General features: G+C 32.4%; 2 protein-coding genes across 3 annotated transcripts in view; both read right to left on the reverse strand.

Annotated features, from left to right (window-relative positions):
• Window positions 1-461: 461 nt before the first annotated feature.
• Window positions 462-6888, reverse strand: LOC139524529 (patched domain-containing protein 3-like). 2 transcript variants are annotated; one of them, XM_071319366.1, is made up of 4 exons: window positions 6767-6888; window positions 4985-5973; window positions 3460-3669; window positions 462-2760 (listed from the first exon to the last, which is right to left on the reverse strand). In XM_071319366.1, the coding sequence occupies exons 2-4, from the start codon at window positions 5970-5972 to the stop codon at window positions 1271-1273; spliced, it is 2688 nt and encodes an 895-aa protein (XP_071175467.1). In that variant the 5' UTR covers window position 5973; window positions 6767-6888; the 3' UTR covers window positions 462-1270. The 2 variants fall into 2 exon arrangements, with proteins under 2 accessions (XP_071175467.1, XP_071175466.1); XM_071319365.1 differs by lacking the exon at window positions 6767-6888 and having other exon boundaries at window positions 4985-6018.
• A 4044-nt stretch (window positions 6889-10932) lies between these two features.
• LOC139525471 (uncharacterized) overlaps window positions 10933-20167 on the reverse strand; it is a 105491-nt gene continuing 96256 nt past the window's right edge. The window contains exons 96-101 of the mRNA XM_071320826.1: window positions 19770-19971; window positions 18793-18995; window positions 17632-17768; window positions 15833-15947; window positions 13968-14061; window positions 10933-12955 (exon numbers count right to left, since the gene is read on the reverse strand). Coding sequence (XP_071176927.1) covers window positions 11712-12955; window positions 13968-14061; window positions 15833-15947; window positions 17632-17768; window positions 18793-18995; window positions 19770-19971 — 1995 coding nt within the window. The 3' untranslated portion in view covers window positions 10933-11711. The remainder of the gene's footprint in view (window positions 12956-13967; window positions 14062-15832; window positions 15948-17631; window positions 17769-18792; window positions 18996-19769; window positions 19972-20167) is intronic.

Genomic DNA, 20167 nt, shown 5'->3' on the forward strand with positions numbered 1-20167 from the left:
GCACCATTTTTGAACTGAGCGTCACTGCTGAGTCTTATGTAGACGAAACGCGTCTGATGTATTAAATTATAATCCTGGTACCTTTGATAACTACTAACACCAGTAGTGTTAAGGGTGTATCAGTCAGTTGAAATCTCTCGTTTTGGAATTATTTCCCAAAAAATGTAATACAAGTCGAAAAGATCAATGAATTTCAGAAATATTTAAACCAAACTTAACTCTGTGAAAAAATTGCTAATTTACAATAAATGGTTTTTAAATAATTAAATTTTCACATCGAATTACCAATCAAGTCAGTCTCATTAGCAAAAATGTTAAGAAAATGGATGAGAGGTACACGAAATGATTATACCAGAAACATGTACATCTGATATCATTTTTTTTCTTTTCAATTTTCTTTTATATTTATAAAATAGCAACTAAATTTTATAAAACTTTCTTATATTAACACCTATCTATAGTACTTCTTTTTTTTAAAGTTTTTATTCAGATTGGTCAACTTCATCTTTATTGAAAGTATGAAAAATAGATTAACTGTAAAACTTTGATGATTTTGATGAAACCATCAGAATTTTTTACTTTAAAATATTCGTAGCAAATAAAAAAAAGTGCACTACCATATGACTTTTTTCTTCACCAATTTTCTTTTCGTTAAGTCATTTAAAACCTAACAAGAAAACAGTTTTAATTCTAGGTAAGTTTTAGCTACTCAGAGGTGTACATCTAACTTTAGATGAATTAGGTTTTTCAATCAGGTCCATTTTGTAAATGTTACTCCTCATTGAGATATTTATATGCCTCAATTCAAGTCGAATTATTGAATTTGAGCGTTCCAAAAAATAAAATCAATCCAAAAAAAGTGCTTTGAACGCAAAACATGTTCAATGAGTGTCATTTCTTCATTCGTTATCTACATTAGAACTCATATTATTACTAACAAAAAGGCAACACAGAATGTTCTCTGTTTGAAAATATCTACAGAAAGTTATACATAAATAAATGGATGAATTTAGCACTCACAATTGAATAGTGTAAAGTTATTGTACTAAAATAATGGGGTAAGAATACCTACATTGTTAAGTCACAGTTTCAGTTTAAAGTACAAAACATAACACATGATAAAAAGTACCTGTATGCAAGCTTTCAAAATTTATAATATATATTACGACTTTAAAGAGCTTAAGGAATAGTACATATATGACGTAATATTGTTGCCAAGACAAAGTTCTTTTCCGAGAAATTTGATAAGATTGTAAGACTCACAAAAAAGTCAAAAAGAGTTCCTACGTTTTTCCCATGCAACGTTACGTTTATCGGATTTCATCATATGCTTTAACATCCCTAAAGCAGAAAATTTCTTTTTTGCATTATGATCGTGGGGATAGACTTTATTATTGCAAACAACGCATATTTCAGAAGGAATTTCTAGATGCTTTTCTTTTTCACTTTTTTCTTCGAACTTTGGACCAACTAAAGACAATATTGTCGGCAAGAAGAAAAGGGAATGAGCTGCACCAAACAGAATTATTAACAGCATGACTTTGAAAAATGATTGAAAAATATATGATTTTGAAAAAGCCAACATAGATATACCAACAAATGAAGATACGGCCCCATTGAATACTGGTGCCCCTGCCTTCTTTATTGCACCACGTGATCCCTCCTGTCGATCAGAAGATCTAGTATCCATAAATCCATGACATATATGGGCACTAAAATCTACAGAGAACCCTACGCTCATTATGATGTGAATCATTGTCAAAAAACTTAAAGTAAGATCCCAAAAATACATAAACCCAAATAACCCGACAAGTATCATGAGAAGTGTTAGTGTTATAAAAAATATTAGAACAGGATGAGGCAAAAATATTGACGTTACAACAAATATGGCTACAACTGTCATGCCGAGATTTTGCAGTGTTTCTGGTACTATGGTTTGATACTGCTCAAAGAAAATGAAAGCTGGAGAGTAAGTAGTAATTGGAAGTGCACCTTTTGCGATATCTCTCATTCTAGGCATAACATCATAAAAATGATTAATGTCTGCAGTGTCCTTTGAGAAAACAAAAAATCTAGATTCTTTAACAAGCCAGCTTGTATCATCAAAAATGATATCGTTTTGATAAAATGGCATGACTGGAAGAAATTTGGTACGTAGGGCATTTGTAAAATTTACCTCAGATGAATTATCATAATATGACGAAGAACGAAAATCTCTCAGCCAGTTTAAAGACTTTAAAGGATCGATGACTACGTCATTTTCGGCGTCACTTTGTAATTTTTGTATTTTTCCCCATGCTGTTTCGGTTTCGTATCCCCCACTCTGGTGAATAACAAAAGAAATCGGAATACTTTTAGTGAAGTATGTTCTGTCTACTTCGTTGTACTTGTATAGATAAGACTTTTCGGTAACTAGCAGACTAAGATCAAGTCCTTGTTGAAACTGAAGTGATCCCCATATAGAAATCCCCAAATAAATGATAAATATGCAAATTATTACAACTTTTGCAGGTTTCATCAGTACAATCTTAGCAATAAACTTCTGAGGATATTTCTCCATTGGGCCTTCTATATCTTCTCTGCACATGGGTTTTGCGCCACTGCACATGATGGATTTCCCTTTATCAATTTCTTCTTTTTCAATTTTAACCTTCTTATTTGAACAGCAATGCTTTCCCTCTGCTACTCTTTGCTCGTGTAATGTCATACACGCCATGAACAATGTCACATAATTCAAATAACAGAGTAGAACCGCTGCACCTGAAGGAGTAATTATGTATAATTCAAAATCTACTAAAATCATAGATTCAGGAACAGAAATGCATTATTTACAAACATTTGAGTTATTTTCATAAGGAACTTTTATTTCAATGTTGAATTGAAATATAGCAGGTTAGAAAAAGTACTGAAACACAGACGTCAGTACAATATATAGCACAGCTGTCACTGGTGACTTATTGCTGTGTCTGTACCTCTATAGTAGATATTCTAGCCTGAAAAACGTGGTTAAATTGAAACTATATTTCAATATCTGCACTTACTCTAAGGTAGGTTCTTCATGTCTTGAGTCTTTGTTAGGGTTTTTTTTTTTTGTTGCTTTCTATACTGTAACGACGCCTCATTTGTGTAAGGAAAGGAATGAGCGCTCACAAACTTGTTTAATCCTGCGATATTCGATCTTTTCAAGAAGGGATCGTGTAATTTAGGCGTTGTCTTTCAATCAGAATTGTTTTCGTTTTTTGTTTTGAACACAAACGTAGATTGGAATGTCATTAAATCGTAAATTAAGATAGAGAAATGAAAGGAATAAAATTGAGAATGGAAATGGGGAATGTGTCAAAGAAACAACAACCCGACCATAGAACAGACAACAGCAGAAGGTCACCAACAGGTCTTCAATGCAGCGAGAAATTACCGCACTAACGGAGGAAACATATTTTCATTATAATAGATTTTTACCTGTAAAGATGCAAAAGTTTTTAACGCTCAAGAACGAAGATGACGTTCCAACAAAGAAAGCTATTATGTCCGTGAGTGTTGTTATGGTTATGCCAACACCGCTGCTTTTCATCACATTACTTATTCTTTCTTCAATTTCCATTTTAGGACTTTCGTCATACGTTTCAGCCAATCCAGAGAGCAACACAAACATGTCGTCAACACCTATACCTAAAAGTAAAATAAAAGATAAAGGTGACCGCGTCTTTTTTTTTTGACAAATTAGGGTCAGTAGCTATAGAGACCCAAACTTCACTACTAAGAGTGGACTTCAGATTCATAACTGTGCACTTTCGATTTCTATGTAGCAGCATTCCAGTAGCGCATTCCTATGGATTATATACTTCCAAGTTGATTGAATATTCCACAGCTGGAATTTTCAATCAAGATTTCTTATGTAGAGTTTTTTTTTGTTTACAAGGAAGCTATTATTGCACCTAGGATTCCAAGTGGTAAAGTTGATCCCTTCAAACCTTTAAAGGAAGCCATAACTAGTTGGTTGACAGTTATGGACTATTTGTTTAATATATGGGATATGTGACGATGGGAAATGTTTCATTTTTGTAACCGAATCTTTTCTTCGAAATCACAGAATATACATAAGCAACACGACGGTTGATTCAAGTGAAACTTACCCTTCCAGAGCATCTGAACCTCCCCCTCTTCCGTTTTTTTTTTTTTTTTTTTTTTTTTTTGGTGGGCTCTGTCTTTAGTTTTCTCTGTTGTGTTTTGTAGACTGCTGTTTGTGTTGTGGTCGTTTTTCGTTTTTGAAATTACGTTGTCAGTTACTACGATTTATTAGTTTGAATATCAAGTTGGTATTTTCCGCCTCTTTTACTGGACTGCGAATTATTTACAATGATCTAGAAGTATAGAAGGGTCGCTTTTGTAAAGTTCCAATAAAAGATTAAAAACACTTCCTTTTTTAATGTAATATCAACGAAAAGCCTAGAGAAAATAAATTTTGATATTTTTCACCTATCTATTATGTCTCCAGCTCAATAAAGAAGAAAGAATGCTTAAATTTATTAAAAATAATAAGTTTATGTTCATATATAAGGATGTAAGACAGACTAGGTTTTTCGCTTATCTTTCGAGTAAGCTTCAATGATGTAATTCTATTAAGAATTAACAAAGACAAATACACTAAAGTATTGGCACACTTCCCTGCATACATCGGAATAGCTAATACATTAGCAACATCGTACTCATTTCATAGTTATGTCCCTTGATAATCTTGTAATGATTGCAAGCACATATATTTTTGCTGTGAAACTGTGAATTTTTATTTTCAAAGATTAAAACTTTTTGAAAAAGCTTTACTTGTTTTCGTGTTTATTTTGAATTGTATTCGGTTTGTTTTGTCCCCAGTTAGTGAAAGATTATCCGTGTCTATAGACAGTTTTGTTATGTTAATGTTTTATGCCGAAACAACTCGCAAGATACATTTTGGATTTTCGTCTCGATAAAAAGATCTAAAACTTACCTAAAATAAGGAATGGCATAACACCAACTATAGTAACAAACTTCACATGACAAGAACTAACCAATCCAATTGACCCCAATATGGACAACAGTGTTGCAAGGACACCAGCTTTAGCCAGATTCTGTTTGTCTGAAATACACTTCCAGTTTGCTGTAGCAAAGCTAGCATATAAAATTATGAAAACAAAGGTCAAGGCAAACAACAAGATATCATCGTCTAGGTTTGAGGATATTTCATCGCTCAAGGAGTTGCTATGTGCGAAAATAATTTCAGTCTTGCTTCTTGACGCTGGCATGGTTTTCATTTGCGCAAGGAATGATTTCATCCATAATTTCACGTTTTCTATTGATTTTGCATCTTCCCGCAAGTTAAATCTCAATTTAATGAGTGTTGCATTATGCAGTGTGCCATTTTCGATTTCAACATTTCCAAAAATTTCTTTAACAGAAACATTTTCAAATAATGGATATGTTATATTGTTCGAAAGTATACTTAATTTAAAAGAAGGTGTAAATATGATGTCACCCGTCACAAAACAATATCCATTTCTCTTGGCGCATACATCGGAATATCTAAGTTTATTGTTATTTTTGTCGGCAAATGTAATATTCAAAACTTTATCATACATAGTTTTGATATGTGAAATATGCGAAAGTGAAATAATACATCCGTCTGTGCTTTGGAAGATTATATCGCCATGGGAACCAGTTCCTGTTTGACTTTGCGGGTAAAAGTTTTTTGCAGAAACGTCACCAAACAAAGTCTGGACTTTTGTTCTGTCTTGCGAAGATTGGCTGTTATATGGTGTATAAAGCAACTCAATATCGTCTTCAATTTCTATTCTTGTAACTCCGAGTCCGAGCAAAACATTACCGATTAGAGATATTGCAATCAGCGTCCATGGGTTTCTAGCAACAAAGGCCCCGTACTGACCAAATAAACGACCAGTGACTCTATCGATTTTATCGTAACAGCTCAAGCAACCCATTCTATAAAACATGAAATTAATAAGTAACACATAAATTTTGATTCGATTTTTTGCAGGAATATAATATTCAACTGTTGCATTTAATTTTTTTTTGATAAAAGCCATTATGATAAAAAAAAATGTATATAGTAAATCAACTATCATGGATATGAAAATCATAACCAATGGACTTCTTTATAAACAAAATATCTGTAACATTACATGGCCTTAAAGAAAGTATGACACTAAGAATGGGTCATAATGGTTTCAATATGAAATATCACTAAAGTTACACCAATTATATTATACTTGATATTTGATAAATGTATAAAAGAAAAGTTTCTATTTCTTGAATAATAAAATAAAATGCAATTACAAAAAAGAAAAAATCTATTGTTTGTATACAATTCTACAAATTATTTTGAATTGGATTTATTTTTCTCTTGCCAACAATATTTATGAACATAAAATGAAACAATTTATAGATGCAGAGTTAACAAGTATATGTCTTATATTTGATTTGGAGCTAAATGCACACAGACGAAATGTTTGCCGGCTACTTCCCTCATCACTGAAACAAAATAAAAGGGGAATAGCAAATGAATCAATGTTGTTTGTCTCTTTATATTGTTTTGTGATTGTTCCATTTGTGTCTCCAGTTGCTTGTGCTCCTTTTATTCTCAATTAACAAGTACAGCAGTTGTAACATGCGGTACGCCACCAGCAATTTCTGTTGAACACGGAGACTTGATGGAACTATCTAATTCACGCAAACACAAAAAATCAGAAGAAAACAAACAGTACAATGTACATACCTATAATGATTCTGGAGAATACCATGAATGCATTTCTTTCAGTTTTATGTTCCGTTAAAAATAAGGAGTTATGGTATAATTGCCAATGAGACAACTATAATCACCGAAGTTCAAATGAAGTGGTCCCAATTGTACCTGAATGAGTTGCTACGATGGCCTTGGTAATAAATTATATAAATATCTGCCTATAAAATAGATTTATTGGTGCAAATCTTCTTACAAATTCACACAGTATGTCACTGTAGGTTATGTGAATCAATGTTTTCTCATGACACAATTTTTCAGTAATTCGTTTTTTTTATGAAATTTTCGTATAGACTTTTTTCGACCATTTTCACCATTTGGTAAAACAATAATTGAAAAATTAGAGCTGATTTATCAGATTTCATTTATATTGTGTGTAAAATAAATTGTATTTTAACAACCTCTCTCTCTTTCTTGTTTATCCCTAAAATACATAAACTTTGCTATTGTGTCTTTGCTTTTTAATATGATAAAATTGAGAATGGAAATGGGGAATGTGCCAAAGAGACAACAACCCGACCATAGAAAAAAAAACCAGCAGAAGGTCAACAACAGGTCTTCAGTGTAGCGAGAAATTCCCGCACCCGGAGGCGTCCTTCAGCTGGCCCCTAAACAAATATATACTAGTTCAGTAATAATGAACGCCATACTAATTTCCAAATTGTACACAAGAAACTAAAATTAAAATAATACAAGACTAACAAAGGCCAGAGGCTCCTGACTTGGGACTATGAAATGATGCATGCTTTTATGTTTTTTGTGTGTATAGTGCTTGTGTGTGCATATGCGATGTTTTATATAGTTGGTTGAAAAATATCCTAAGAGTTCATGTTACTATTGGTTGTTGTATATATGTATCGGCTTTGAAAAAGAAAAACTTGCTTCATATCAATCCTTTTTTCCCCACCTGTTTCTTTCTTTAAAAAAGCATTTAGCCTCGCTCTATAAACGCTACAGAATCCTTACAACTATTGGACCGTAGGTGGACTTATTTCTGTCCCTATCCCGCAGAACCTCATTTTCAGAGGCAGTCTATATTTTTCACCAAGTTCGACCTACGTTGCAGAACATAAATATTTTGATTCTAAAATTTCTTCTCGATGTGACTGTGCATGCATTATTTGTCTGTGGAAGTTAAGTAAGCAACACACCATCAAAGCCCGTTGATGTTCGATATTAACTTAAATAGAAAAACATTTATAAAAAATCTTCAACTTCTTTTTTTTTTTTTTTATAGTTTTAAACATTATATAATGTGTCCCCATATTATGCAACTGTTAAGTACTTCCTCGTTACTGTTACAATTTTATGGTCAAACTTGTTTGTTTTGGAACAGATAGAAGTATGTAATAATACCGTTTCGGTACCAACAATTACAATTTAAATGCGATCGAGATGTCACCTTGTCCGGGAGACATTTGAATATTATATTACAATAAGATTAAACTTTTGAATTATTATATACAATGTATACAAGTGTTCAAAAGGATTGTCTGTGACGTGAAAAGGGCATACAAACGTTAAAAGACAGCTGACATATCCGACATAGCATCCAAAAATAGAAAGAACATACAACACAATTCATTAATATTTTCAAATAAACCTATAAAACAAGAAATATATAAGGGATATTGTAAGATAGAGAAGCTCTAGTTTATATCTTAACATAATTCAAAGTAGGGAAGCATATTGAAAGAACAATAATTAAGACCGTTAATAAAAAAATATATACAAGCCTGGGAACAGTATACCTAACGTCAATATATATGTTCCTGTACTAGCTATGCTGATTTTAAATCATTTTGGGGAAGCCCTAAAATAAGTAAACGTTTTAGGAGGAGGTACAGTAAGGCAGAGAAACTCCATAATACATTTAGAGGAATTTCAAAGTAAGTAAACCCTGAGGCTCTCTTGAACCACAAGCACATCCGGTTTTTTTCCACATGGCTTTGTTGTTAACAGGATTTTTGTGACAAAAATGTCGGTTATTGATTTGGGGATGTACGGCGGGCGGCCGGGCGGGCGGTCGGGCGGCAATCAAATGTTGTCAGTGCATTTACTCATGAACCGTTCGACCAAAGCTTTTAAAATTTTAATATGTTGTTACTGACAACTCAATGAAGGTCAAGTTCAATAATGGCGATTTTGACTTTTACCGTTCAGGAGTTATGGTTCTTGAAAAATTGTAAAATGGTGTTTCCATTCACGTTGTTGCATTTACTCATGAACCATTCAATCTAAGCTTTTCAAATTTTAATATGTTGATACTGATGACAAAATGGAGGTCAAATTTGATATTGACGATTTTCACTTTCACCATTCATCAGTAATGGTTCTTGTGATATTGCCAGGACACAAATAAATATTAATAAATCCGGTTTGCTGTCGTTGTGACAGCCTCTTGTTTTAATCCTCAAATATACTAGATGTTACTAAGCATTTGACCAAGAACTATTAGAAGATAATTGAAAACATACTGAATTTGTTTTCTAGTGGCAGAGACATACAATACGTCTTTGATGGGGGTTAGTGCTTGCTAACATTTGTTGTTGTTTTTTGCAGAGGAAAGTTTATTTCTTTGAGGCAAATCAAATTATATCTATTGTGAATTGTTGTTTCTTAAACATTTTAAGTATTCATCTAGTACAATAATCCATGATCTAATCCATGATCCTCAATCAATTTTTACTGGTGAATATTGGATTTCCAATTTGTACATGATTTTAAAAGTAATTCAATGTAGAGGAAATCGGTGATACCGCTTTTAAAGCTTTCTTACAAGTTTTTGTAAAGGAAAAAATAGATGAGGTTTGCTTGCCTATGCAACATTTATTCACCAAAAACTAAAGGTAGGAATGTAATCATCACAAATCACTTTACAGTCACCAACAATGAGCAAAACCAATACTATAAAGCAGGCTATAAAAAACCTCCAAGATAACAAGGTGTCAAACTGTTTGAAAGAGTAAACATGTTTAACCCAACTACATTTTTTATGTGCTTGTTACAAGTCAGGCCATGCATGCAATTACCACAAGAGCCTGTAGTTCAGAGGCTGTCATTGGTTCATGTCTGTCATATTTGTTTTTCATAAATTGTTTTGTTACTAATTAGGCTGTTAGTTTTTTTCAAATGAATTGTTTCTTATAGTACTTGAAATACAGAAAACCTTAACATTGACCAACATACCATGAAAATGAGGTATAGGTCACAAATCCTGTCACACAGACATGTTCACCTTACAATCATTCCATATACCAAATATATGTACCCTATTGCTTATGGAAAAAAATATCCTTAACATTGACCAATGAATCATGGAAATGAGATCAAAGTCAGATGAGACTTGAGAGACTGACAGGTATACCTTAATCACAAACAATGACCGACATACCATGAACATGAGGCCAAGCTCATATAAATCATGTCAGACAGACATTTTCATTTTACAATCCTTCCATACACCAAATATAGATGACCTAAACCTTAAGGTACTTGAAAAACAGATAAAAAAACAAAAACTTAATATTAACCAATGAACCATGAAAATGAGATCAAGGTCAGATGAAATCTGCCAGACTGCCGAGACTGACATGTATCCCTTACAATCATTCCATACACCATAATAGTTGAACTACTGCTTATAGTATCTGAGAAATGGACATAATCACATAGCTTTAACCTTGATCACTGATCTATAAAAGGTTGAGGTCAGGTGCAACTGACAGACATGAAGACGTGGAAAGAAATCTATTTACTAAATAAAGTTATCCTATTTCTCATAACAAGTTAGAAATTCACATTAAAAAGTAGCTGAACCATGAAAATGAGGTCAAGAACAATGGACAAATGACATAACAAAGGTATCTGCATCATGGTATGAAGCATCAAGTAAAATTAAGAATTTTTCCCTGTTGTGTTGTTTGTCTTTTGGACATTTCTTTTTTTATAGCCAACTGATATTTCCAACTTATGAGTTTGAATGTCACTTTAGTATCCTTTGCCTCTCTTTGACCGAAATCTAGATCAGCTTATATGTTATCCTAGACTATCTATCTTGTACAACAGTTACCATTAAAGAAGTGGATTTTTTTGTAAGTTACCATAAATAGATTATGGACATCAACATTAAAAGCTCAACAAAGATTTGTATATTTTATTTTCACTTTGCAAAAATGAACAAGGTAAAAACTTCCACAAGTAAGTGTCAAGGAACAAAAAAATAATGTTTACAAAAATGTCTAACGTTGAACAAAAATTCTCATATAAAAATAATCATATAACAAAAAATATATCAAGGCACTACAATGGATGGAATATCAGGCAGTGTACAGAATTACACTCAGCAGTAATACATTGGTTTATTTATCATAAAGAAAAACAAGTTATATGTATTCTCAAGTAAAAGTTTTGTAGATATCACAGAAAATATAGGAAATTAATTACAATTACATTAAATCAATATTTTAAATCTAAACGCTGATGATGAAAACAGTTTATCAATACATATAATATAGAACAAACTTTTTTTATTGTTTTATATTTCTTAAAATTCACATGCTCATAAATCATATATCTACAGAATTATTTCATTTTACAAAACAAGTCTTCCATACAATACACTAACATTAAATAACATTATTTCACATTAAACATGTAAAATATAACAAACATATAAAAATAAATAATTATTATGGACGGAAAAAAATATTGTTGTATCCTTTAGCATTTACATAAACAATAAATATAAAGAAAAACATTCAAATTTAATCAAAGTTGTTGTCAATTTAAGACCTTAAGCCAAAGTTTATAATGTGACAATCAATAGTAATATGCATTATCTGTGTCAACAAATTTTTTTAATAGGTTGAAGACAAATTAAATAAATCAAAATTGGCAAAAATGTTTAACATGAACAGCACTATTCTTTAGATTTTCTAGATGCATTTGATGGTCTTCTGCTTCCTAATCCTCCAGTCTCACTTTGTCTTCTACTTCCTCTACTACCACTTCGCTCAACATTTTCTCCAGAAGCACCTGTAACTGGTCCTCGACTGTCACTTCTATCTACCTGCTCCCCCGACTGTGTTTTCTTTAGGCTACCAGCAGAGGACTGTCTAGGAAGACTCTGTGCATTCACACTGTCTTTAGATTCAGCCTTCTTTAGACTACTCCTAGATGGCTGTTTCTTAAGCTGATGGTCTTCACTCTGTGACTGAGTGGGAGGTGAACTTCCTCTTGTAGCTTCCTCAGTGTCAGCTTTACCATTCCTTTCAGTGTCAGCTTTAACACTCCTCTCAGTCTCAGCTTTTCCACTCCTCTCTGTGTCAGCTTTTAAACTGCTTTCAGTGTCAGCTTTAGCGCTTGTCTCAGTGTCAGCTTTTACACTCCTAGCAGTGTCAGCATTTACACTCCTTGCAGTGTCATCTTTTACACTTCTTGCAGTGTCATCTTTTACACTTCTCCCAGTATCAGCTTTTACACTTCTCTCAGTTTCACTTTTGTCCTGTTTCTGAGTTTCACCTCCTGCTTCGTTATCAGTGTCAGTTTCTATTTCAATTTGTGTGACTGGTTCCTCAATCTGGGAACGAGGCCTAGCATTGTCATTTTCATTATCAAATGATTTACTGACATCTTTTTGTGATCCAGGTTTGACAGGAGTTTCTGCCCCTCTCGATCCTCTACTTCCTTTAGTTGTAGGTCGAGAGGTCTTTTCTGGTATGGGTGATGCTTTAGCTGTTTTCTTACTACCCTTTGACTTTGATGAGACGGTACTTCCAGCTTTACCACTCCTAGGACTACCTTTGCCACTGATGGTACTTCCTGCTGGTTTTGGACTAGATTGTACTGCAGGACTACCTTTACCACTTGGGTGAGGACTTGACTTTGTAGAGCGTGCTTTCTCTCCTTCAGCCATAAGAGGTTCCTTAACTAATCCCATGCCTGGTGGTAGTGGTGGAGCTTTAGGAGTGATTGCTCTATATGACAACTGAGACACCTCGGATGGATTGGCATCAAAGTCTTCTTCCTGTTCTAGTTCCTGTAACTCTTCATCGTCCTCCTCTGATTGGATCTCTGACTCCCCCTCAGCAGGTAACATTGATGGACCGGCCTTCAATAACATTAGATAGGATCGAGACTTCTTAGCTCCATCCTCTGGTAGACCTAACAATAGAAAATAAAACTTTGAAAAATGTGAAACAAAATATCAATAAGGCTGTACAGTTGCCTATTGTACACCTTATCACTATTTGGAAATCTGTCCAGCTTGAACTGAGAATCTGTCCAGCTTGAACTTTTGACATCATACAACAATCACTTTTCCATTTTGGCGTCAGATATTTTCTATTATGACGTCAAAATTTACGGGAACTTTTGTAATGTTCAGTAATGGCAGACAAATAGCAATAAGGTGTATTGCTTACATCCACCTCATTTGAACTTTGGTGTATAGTTGTCGCATTAACAATCATACCTCATCTTCTCATTTTTATATAATTATATTTCTCCAAATTTTTTAAATGTTAACACAATAGGTTTGAATAACTTTAATACATGCATATTTAAAATTTAATTTTCTACAGATGAAAAATACTGTACAACGCCAGATTTGATGAAAGAACCTATTTCTCAAATGATTATTAGACCACAAAATATGCAAACTTTCTCTTTCTTTTCTGGTATTCTGCAAAACTTATGTTCTTTCTGTGTTTCTTAACCTTTTAAAAAAAATTCTACCTGTATTTGTGTTTAGTCTAATTCTTTTTATTTATAAAAGTTTTTTTTCTACATTCATGTTGTTTTACCACTGCATCAAGCATTATAAAATATTTTCCACTCAAAAATAAATTTATAAATTGCAACTTGAGATTAGCTGAGCCTTTCATATATTCAAGATTTCATTATTGAGAGTGAGTGAGTTGCTAAATTATATGTTATTTGGTCTCGAGAGGAAAGTTGTCTCATAAGCTATCATACCTCATCTTCTTATTTTTATAAATCTCAAGATTATGTCTTTTTTTATATGACATCAACAAGCATTCGCCTTTTATCGTCAATATCACAATAATAAAATCAAAGGAATTTAACAGTCCAGAAGATATGATCAACACAAAGAGTGCATAGAAATAAAAAAAATATTTATTGAATATGACATTAACTGATTGCTAGCATTTACCTGCATCTAATATTAAAGCTGTTCTGGATAGCTTCCATTTATCTACTGGTGTTGGACAATTCAGATCCAATGTATCACAAAGAACTTGACGACTCTTCAATTATAAAAAAAAGTGATTATTTATTATAAGTCCAGGTTATATTTTTTTCAAAACTAGTCAAGGTAAAAATTTCTAAAGACAAAAGCTATTTTGAAATAAAACAAATTTTATCAATTATTAACATCTACCAATCATATACAGTTGTGAAATTTTACACAATATTCTTATAACTTTTTTCGTTACAAAGAACTCAAAGTTTATTATTTCTACACAATGGAGATTATATTATTTTCAGAGTCATCTGTTGAAAACAAATACTGAAAATAATGTACATTTTTCATTTACATTATAATGACTATTTTAATTGTCCTCAACAGACAAAAACCGATACAGAAATATATAAGTACCTTATTCATGAATATAGGACATGAATATGTGACCGTTTAATTAACTTATTCATGAATATAGGACATGAATATGTGACTGTTTAATTACCTTATTCATGAACATAGGACAGGGATATATGTGACAGTTTGATTACCTTATTCATGAACATAGGACAGAGATATGTGACTGTTTAATTACCTATTCACGAACATTGGACATAGATATGTGACTGCTTAATTACCTTATTTATGAACATAGGACAGGGATATGTGACAGTTTTTAAAATGACCTTATTCATGAACATAGGACAGGGATATGCGAGTTATTTACCTTATTCATGAACATAGGACAGGGATATATTTGACTGCTTAATTACCTTATTCATGATCATAGGACAAGGACATGTGACTGTTTATTTACCTTATTCGGGAACACAGGACATGAATATGTGACTGTTTAATTACCTTATTCATGAACATAAGACAGATATATGTGACTGTTTAATTACCTTATCTATGAACATAGGACATGGATATGTGACTGTTTAATAACCTTATTCATGAACAAAGGACAAGGACATGCGACTGTTTATTTACCTTATTCATGAACATAGGACATGGATATGTTACTGTTTAATTACCTTATTCATGAACATAGAACAGATATATGTGACTGTTTAATTACCTAATTATCTATAAACATAGGACATGGATATGTGACTGTTTAATTACCTTATTCATGAACATAGGACAGATATATGTGACTGTATAATTGCCTCATTTATGAACATAGGACAGAAATATGTGACTGTTTAATTACCTTATTTATGAACATAGGACAGGGATATGTGACGGTTTTTAAAAAGACCTTATTCATGAACATAGGACAGGGATATGTGATTTATTTACCGTATTCATGAACATAGGACAGGGATATATTTGACTGCTTAATTACCCTATTCATGATCATAGGACAAGGACATGTGACTGTTTATTTACCTTATTCAGGAACATAGGACATGGATATGTGACTGTTTAATTACATTATTCATGAACATAGGACAAAGACATGTGACTGTTTATTTACCTTATTCATGAACATAGGACAGGGATATATGTGACTGTTTAATAACCTTATTCATGAATATAGGATATGGATATGTGACTGTTTAATCACCTTATCTATGAACATAGGACAAGGACATGTGACTGTTTAATTACCTTATTCATGAACATAGGACATGGATATGTGACTATTTATTTACCTTATTCATGAACATAGAACAGGGATATGGGACTTTGTTATTACCTTATTCATAAACATAGGACATGGATATGTGACTGTGTTAATACCTTATTCATCAACATAGGAGAGAGATATGTGACTGTTTAATTACCTTATTCATAAACATAGGACAGGGATATGTGACTGTATTTACCTTATTCATGAACATAGGACAGGGATATGTGACTGTTTTCTTTTCCTCCTTTTCTTCCTGGTCACTTCTTATGACTGGTCTCAGGTATAAACATGGAATGGAATACAAACCAGATCTACAAAATAATCATATGTCAATGAATGTCAAAGCAGATTAGATCTGATCAATTTTAAAATATCATTAAATAAGAACTATCTTCAAGGATTCTAACTCATCTTTTTTATCTAATTAAAATGAATTTCTTGCTGACATGATGAAAAATCTTTTTCATAATAACATTTTTGTTCAGAAATTTAATGAATATTTCCATTAGCGACTGAATCTCAGTACTTTTTCAGCTGGTAGGAACAACATGGTTAATTCTGTAAAAAGTCTCTTTGCATCAGGTTTTTTTGATGTTGTAAACTTTTTGTAATGGGTGCAAATAAGACTTTTTAAAAGTCTGCCTAAAATTTTATCACTTGTTGAAGAGAAGCTTTGGATAAAGAGTGTTGATTGAACAAGGGACACATTAATTATCATATACTACATATGTACCTTCAATTAACATTAGGTGTAAAATTTAGCACAAACAAAATTCAAAAAAAAAAAAAAAGAGATTTGTTTTCATTTCTAGGGCAGGGCTTCCAAAACGGTCATATATTCCGGACATTTGAATAATGTCCGATAAAAGTCCGGCTAGGCAAAGCATGAAACGGTCATATACTGTACATTTTAGTTTTCAAGGCTTTTTTCGGTCATTTTAACATAATTCACGATCTTTTTGACCAGACCTTTGCCTTTAACATCCACAAATTTCCGGTCATAAAAGTGACATGATGATTAATTACTATCAAAACAACCCCTACTTCAATACTTTCTAATTTTAATCAAGGCTAATTAGTTGTTGGACAGGTGATATCTACCTGTTTAGGTGACAGGTAAACTATGTTCAGTACCGGACATCGTATAAATTGATCGGTCTATTCACAGTTATTTTCTTACATTTCCGCGGTTTGTAGCTCATTGATTTAGTCCAAAAGATTAAAATTATAAGAAATTAGTTTATCTACATGATTTGATGAACAATTTTAAAAGGTTTAAATGAAAAATCGTCAGATCTACGTTGAATGAACTAGAACACGTGTGCGCATGTGCAAAGGTGGGAAATTTAATTATGCATCCTTTATTTCTTCAAAATGCTAAAATTATCATTGATACCTGTATCTAAACGTTCATTTCAAGTATTTTGTTGAAGAAATAACATGGAAAGAGCTTCTTCACTCAGTCATGCTTTGTAAACGTACAGGGATTTTCCGTATCCGTTTATGGTCCATGTTTTACCATTGTCAAGTCAACATCCGGTTTAAGAAAAACATGATTTAAAAACGAAAATAAAGTTTTTGACATGTCATTTTGCACAAGTAAAGAGTCTGTGGCAGATACGAGCACGCTGATGTGCACACTTTGAATGATGCACTGCCAATTTAACAGTTTACATCCAAACATCAAATTCATATCAAAGTAAAGTTTAAAACCGTTTTTTAATCTAATGTCATTATCATTGGAATTGCCATCTGATTACCATAATTGCCTTTTGTGACTAAGTCTTAAGGGATTAAAATCGGGATCAGATATAAAATGTCCGGCTGGCTCAAATGTTTTTTGGAAGCCCTGTTCTAGGGTATGTTTATTTTATCTTTATTGTAAAAAAGAACACAATAAACAAATGTCTGACTTCTCCCAATCTTATACTAATATACATGCAGGTTGAAATATGTACAAACAAAATAATGATCAACATATGAGCGGATCCTTACTCAGGGTTCTTTAGACTATCATTATCATAGTCCCAGGAACCTCCTTGTAGGTATATACTGGTCAAAAATAATCCTCCCTCATCGACTTCATAGTCCTCTGTGTTTATGTCATCCATAACTACACACTCAAATGACATCTGAAATTAACACATACAAACATTTTAAATAAAGCATGACTGATGCCTTGGAACCAAAAGTTAGTTTTCATCTTATCAAATAAATAATTTTTGCTTGATGACGAAACATATTAACCTGAATAAACTCTTACCATGCGGTAATTGATGGGTGTTGTAGTCTTTATTATCCTTTTGGTATCCACTCACTATTACCCAACCCAACGATAACCACTTCAGGTTTTAGTACACCTTTTATAATTTCAAATAAAATAACTGTCTAAACTAGAGTCAATATCTAATAATTCTGACTTACTGAACATTCCATTACCATGAATACGATAAAATATGACGGATGGAAGGATATGTAATCATTCATTTAAATTCACCAACAAGAGTTAAAACATTGTTAAAAGGAACCCAATATAAAAAATAACAAAAATATTATTGTACTTGGTTGTCACATGGAATTCAGAATGCACTGGCAATTTTGCTGATTTATCTTTTCCACTTTGAAGTCTATAGGTGTAATACCACCATTGATTTCCCCTTATAAGTCTTTGTTAAATTTGCACTTTTCAAAAAAAAGTGCAGAATTTATCTTTGTTTCAAATAAAGAAATACTTGGCATGAGTAAAGTTTTATCCTGTCCAGTACTATAGAAAAAAATTCACATAACATTTCATTGCATATAAGAAAATAACCATCATTGGAAGTTAACCAATCAAATTTCTCCCCTTATTTTATCTGTGTACAAGGTTTAGTCACCATGTTACCTCAAGATTACAAAATTTTCTATAGAAATCCCAAATAAAATATAATGGTGTTTTGAAATACCCAAGACATATGTTTATGACACAGAAATGTTTTTACTGAAATAAAATGTAGGATTAATTACCTATAACTGTCAAATTCAAGGGAATATTTTTTTAGACCTACTTTCGTATACAACCGGATGTGACGTACCATGATTTGGTGGTATTACACCTAAAAACAATATCAGGTTTATACAGCTATATGCCAATTAATATACATATTAAAGACCTACATCATCCACCCTAGTGTTAGTGACAATGGCCTTCTCCTGTTTAAGAGATGTCAACAAAGCCTGTGGATTGACCAGGCCTCCAAGCCAGATCTTTGTCAGTCTTCCTGAGGCTATGATTGGATTATCATCACCATCATCTTTGTAGGTAGGTATCATACCATGTCTTACAAAGTCATATAACTGCTTGTGTCTCTTCTTTGTATCTAGTAATAAAATCAATTCATATTACAAATTACTTAGAATGCATTAATGAACTCCATGAATTTAACAAATACAGTAATTATTTGACAACTATCTCAGAGGTGAATCCATTGTTATCAAATGTTAAAGTAGATATCTTTTCTTTAACCATCACAAATACATAACTTTAACATTCATAATCTACATATTTTTGCCTTACTTTGATGTAGAAAATTAATGTGTACAATTATTATGCCAAATTCATTAAAGCAAACCAACAAATGTTTGCACCTGTCCTAAGTCAGGAATCTGATGTACAGTAGTTGTCGTTTGTTTATGTAATTTATACGTGTTTCTCGTTTTTTATATAGATTAGATGTTGGTTTTCCCGTTTGAATGGTTTTACACTAATTCAAGCCATTTTTATCTAACTTATTATAAGAAGAAAGACAACTCTGGGTTTTTTTCCTTATACCGGTATAAATCAAAGTGTATATCCTTTCCTCAGGTCTTAGGTATAATTTAACAATACCAAAATGTGATATAATGGTTAAGGAGAAACCAATCAATCAGATTCCAACAGACAAGAATATATACAACTTAACGAAAATGTATAGCCTTTAACAATGAGCAAAACCCAAACTGCGTAGTTAGCTATAACAGGTCCCTGCATGACAAAATGTTAAAAAAAAAAATAGAGAGGAACTCAAGGGCCTAATTTAATATGAATATAAATTGATAGTCTAAAGTTCATTCTAATATTAAATGGATGTATCCACATTATACATATCACTTACCTTCAAGCCAGGACACCAGTGAATGAGTACAAGGCTGACAGTTAGGATGAATCCATGATATAGGTATAAACTCTTCTTGTAAGCTAGAAACAGTAGATGACAACATCTTTGGTAAAGCTTCTGGTCCTCCCAGTAGATGTGATTGTAGAACATTAATTTCTTGTCTGATGTGACACAGGATGGTATTAAACCACAAACATTCCTGTAATTAAAAAACAATTTCTTCAACAAAAACATTTGAGCAAAGTTGGCAATGTTTGATTATTTCCCTTTTTGCAATTGTTATGACTTTTGATACACATTAAATAATACCTGAATAACACAAATAAACACACTGAGGAAAAATAATTGTAGATATATGAACATCAAACAATTTCATAGGATATTCAAAGAAATGA

The sequence above is a fragment of the Mytilus edulis genome, chromosome 5 (assembly GCF_963676685.1).
Source record: "Mytilus edulis chromosome 5, xbMytEdul2.2, whole genome shotgun sequence".
In the NCBI taxonomy this organism is placed as follows: Eukaryota; Metazoa; Mollusca; class Bivalvia; order Mytilida; family Mytilidae; genus Mytilus; species Mytilus edulis.